Source organism: Haplochromis burtoni, unplaced genomic scaffold, assembly GCF_018398535.1.
Source record: "Haplochromis burtoni strain Fernald_Lab_line unplaced genomic scaffold, NCSU_Asbu1 Contig_366, whole genome shotgun sequence".
In the NCBI taxonomy this organism is placed as follows: Eukaryota; Metazoa; Chordata; class Actinopteri; order Cichliformes; family Cichlidae; genus Haplochromis; species Haplochromis burtoni.
The window spans coordinates 254,171-257,967 of record NW_024582727.1 but is presented as its reverse complement, the minus strand read 5'-3'; the positions used below and the strand labels follow the sequence as shown (position 1 = coordinate 257,967).

Genomic DNA, 3,797 nt, shown 5'->3' with positions numbered 1-3,797 from the left:
GCCCACCCCTAATTACAAGCATTGACTTTGCCACAGTTTTTTCTTTTTTAACTCCTGTTGCGTGGGTGCTTGTGAATGTGTGTCCATCTATGTCCACATCTCTGGGATTTCAAGAAAAACACGATGTGAAAAGAACCATAACAACACAGTAATTACAGATTTTACCATCACTGTCGTAAGGTTCATGACATTTTACTTACAAGTGAAAACCCTGAAAACTGAAGTGCTTGTCACAGGAACAGCTGTAGGATGTGAGTGATTCGCCAACTAAGAGAGTAAACTAACCATTGTTATTAAATTACAAGCCATTTTTTTCATTTTTTGGTTACACAACCACCCATCACTACTCATGACAGCCTATGCAGCTGCAAATGTATAAACATACTGGGAAAACTATTAAGGTACTTGACGTTTTTTTGTTGCAACTGTGTGGTACCTAAATGAGATGTGGGCTACTGCTGACACTGTCATCTCATGTGAGGGCCACTTTAGCGTTCAAGTAGTAAAAAAAAAAACAACACAAACAAACAAGAAAACACCCACAAATATTTCTGAAGATGTAATGTTTTGTTTGTTTTTTAAAATTTCAAATATTGTATAACAAGACAAAACAGAAAACGTGAATGCAAATGTTTTTCTCACTCTTAACTGAAGCCTTTCATTAAACTACCAAATAAACACATTGGTCCTCTCTTTCTGACAAGTGGCAGCACTTCTGCTATAACTGTGTTCGTATTTAACAAAATAAAAATGCAGACATAAGTGTACACATTAGTTTTTGACTCTCTCACTGAAGTTTGAGACCCCTGGTCTAGAGCGACTCATTTTCAGTTATACTTTCTACCAGTAGCAGAGCACTTTATTTTCAGTTGCTTATGTGAGCGAAGACCCTGTAACTTACTGTTAAGTTGCAGGGGAAGTTGCAGAGTTTAATCATCCATCCATTCTCTTCCGTTTATCCTTATCAGGGTCACGGGGGGCTGGAGCCTATCCCAGCCACAGGTCGCCAGCCTGATGCAGGGCTAACACAGAGAGAAAGACAACCATTCATGCTCACATTCACACCCATGTTCAATTTATATTCACCAAATAACCTAACCTGTCTAACGCCATGTATCTGAAGAGAAGCCACACCAACACAGAAGGAACGTACAGTCTCCACACGGCCAGGTGGCGGAGTTGAACTCAGGACCTTCTTGCTGTAAAGCAACAGTGCTAATCACTGTGCCACTGTGAGTTTCTTTTATTTCCATTGAACAAAAGTTGATTTTTATTTGTATGTTTTCATAGCTCTTAGAAATAAAAACAGAACTGGCAAAAAAAAAAAAAAAAAAAATTGCAATTGGTACATCTCCCGCTATAGTGAATGCCAACTTTAAGTCATTAAATGTATGTTGAATGTTAAAGCATTATTTATGACATTACAAATATTTGTAATACATACAATGATATTTAATATCTCCCATGCAGCTTGTATTATTGTTAAATATGAAGGTAGGAATTTAATGAGAAATCCAACCCAATAATCTTCGTCTTTGGCTCCTCCTGCTGGAGCATTGAACCAATGTCATTAACCGGGAGAAAGTAAGCAAAAAAAAACATTATAAAGTAAGAAAACTTAACTTCATATTTATTACCACAACAAATAGATATATTTGCTCAGTCATAAACTTCTACTATGTGTCACTGCAACAACTTGAGCAGCTCATGTTTCCTGGTTTAGCTGTTGGGCCGGCTGTTTGTTGTTTGGGGTCAGGAAAACTGTCACTTTAATGTTGCAGATTCTTCTGTAGACTTTTAAGGTTTTTATTCATCATCCTTTGAGTACCAAGTCTCTTTGTTATCACATCTGACTATTGAAATTTCTCAGGTGACATCATGCACACATTGCTCAAGAGTTGTCTGCCATAGTAGATATGAAAAATGTGTAATGCTCAATTCGTTAGGTAAAATTAGCTGCATAGATGCTGTCACACCAAAAACCTCATGATTGCCTTAGTCAGTAAGACTGCAGTTGCCTGTAGCCTACGTGGAAGACACCGACTTGTCTACAAAAACTTGTGAAGTAGGGCTGGGCCATTTCACACCGTTCACGGTAATACCGGTATAATGTTGGGCAACGATAAGAAAATGACATTCCGCGATAGAATATGGGTAAAACGCTCATGCGCAGTGCCTTTGTTTTCATACGCACATGGTGGAAAAAGCATGGCAGCGACGGAGAATGAGAAGGGCGTCAGCGGATCGTCAAATGAAACGGATGAAGTGGAACTGGTTTGTAAAAATACTGCAACTTCAGTGGTGTGGAACTGGTTTAGCTTTCGTCCGTCAGATACACAACAAAGCACTATTTATGGTAGAGCATGCTAGCGGGCCGTCGTTATTACCGTGTTTTTTGGAAAATACGGCACACTTAAAATCAATCCTTTGATTTTTCTGAAAGTCGACAGAGCCCCTTCTAATCCCGTGTGCCTTATGTATGAACTCTGGTTGTGTTTACTGACCTCGAAACGATTTTATGTGCACGGCGCTCGCAAATCTGTCAAATGTTGTAGTACGACTTTGCTAAGCTACGAACCCGCGCCGCGGCAACATAATGTTACCGTATTGTGTGTGTTTAACCTCTTTTTAAGTTTTGTGGATATTATACATGGTTATGCTGAGGATATGTCGGCCAGTTTCCACTGGAAATGCCTTTTGGTTAAACTGTCAGCAAAGAACTTGCATTTGCACTGTTACATTTTTATATAACTTTAATGCACATAAAAAAACAGCTGCTTGTTTAAATGAAAATACATTGATGTTTGTTTGTTTATTTTTTTTGCACTAATAAAGTTGTGGAGTTGTAAAGTATTTTGTCTAGTGTCAATAATATCATCAGTTATATCGTAATTGCAAATTTTCAAATGTATATCGTGATAAATATTTTTGGTCATATCGCCCTGCTCTATTGCGAAGTACCAACAGTAGCAAAACCTTAACAAGTGCAATAGAACCTGAAAGAGAATGTTTGATGAAAAATATCAGTGACTCACACAATATGCTAGAGACCAATGACAAGGAGAGTTTTACAAACAGATCAGCCAAAACTGCAAAAATCTCTTTCTCTAGGAATCTAGATCAGTGGTCCCCAACCCCCTGGGCATGGACAAGTACCGGGCCGGGAGAGTTGAGGCTCGGATGTCAAATTTATGGTTTTCAGGGTTTTTATCGTTAACTCGGTTTCCCTGGGTCTTTCCCGTGTTGTAGTTGTGTGTCTTATTTTGAAAGAAATATTTACACGTTACCATAGCAACCAGAGAGCATTAAGGGGCAGAGAGGAGGATGTTACTCTCAATGTTGTTGGCGCATTTCAGGAGGACGCTGCTAATAAAGTTACACAATTACACAGTGAATTTGCGTTTATTATTATATTTACAAAATACCACAGTTTTTGTCTTGGTCATATCATTTTATTTTGTTGTATTTATCCGCCACACCTTAAAGGCTGGTCTGTGAAAATATTGTCTGAAATTAAACTGGGCCGTGGTGCAAAAAAGGTTGGACCGCTGATCAAGATCATGTGTTCATGTCAGTCAAGTCTTCACTCAACTATAAGAAAATGGTAAAAAGAAATTAATGGCTATGCAATACGCAATAACTTTTTTGTACTCTAAAATGGCTTATGACGTTTGAACTAGAGATGGCACGATACCACTTTTTTTATGTCCGATACCGATATCATAAATTTGGATATCTGCCGATACCGATATGAATCCGATATAGTGTTTTTTAATCAACAAAACTGTTTTTTAAAA

At 38.1% G+C, this 3,797-nt stretch overlaps 1 protein-coding gene across 1 annotated transcript in view; it reads right to left on the bottom strand.

Annotated features, from left to right (window-relative positions):
• Positions 1-3,797, bottom strand: part of glcci1a (glucocorticoid induced 1a) — a gene marked incomplete at its 5' end in the record, with an annotated part of 31,531 nt that overhangs the window by 18,621 nt on the left and 9,113 nt on the right. The window contains 2 exons of the mRNA XM_042228920.1: positions 166-170; positions 975-1,011. Coding sequence (XP_042084854.1) covers positions 166-170; positions 975-1,011 — 42 coding nt within the window. The remainder of the gene's footprint in view (positions 1-165; positions 171-974; positions 1,012-3,797) is intronic.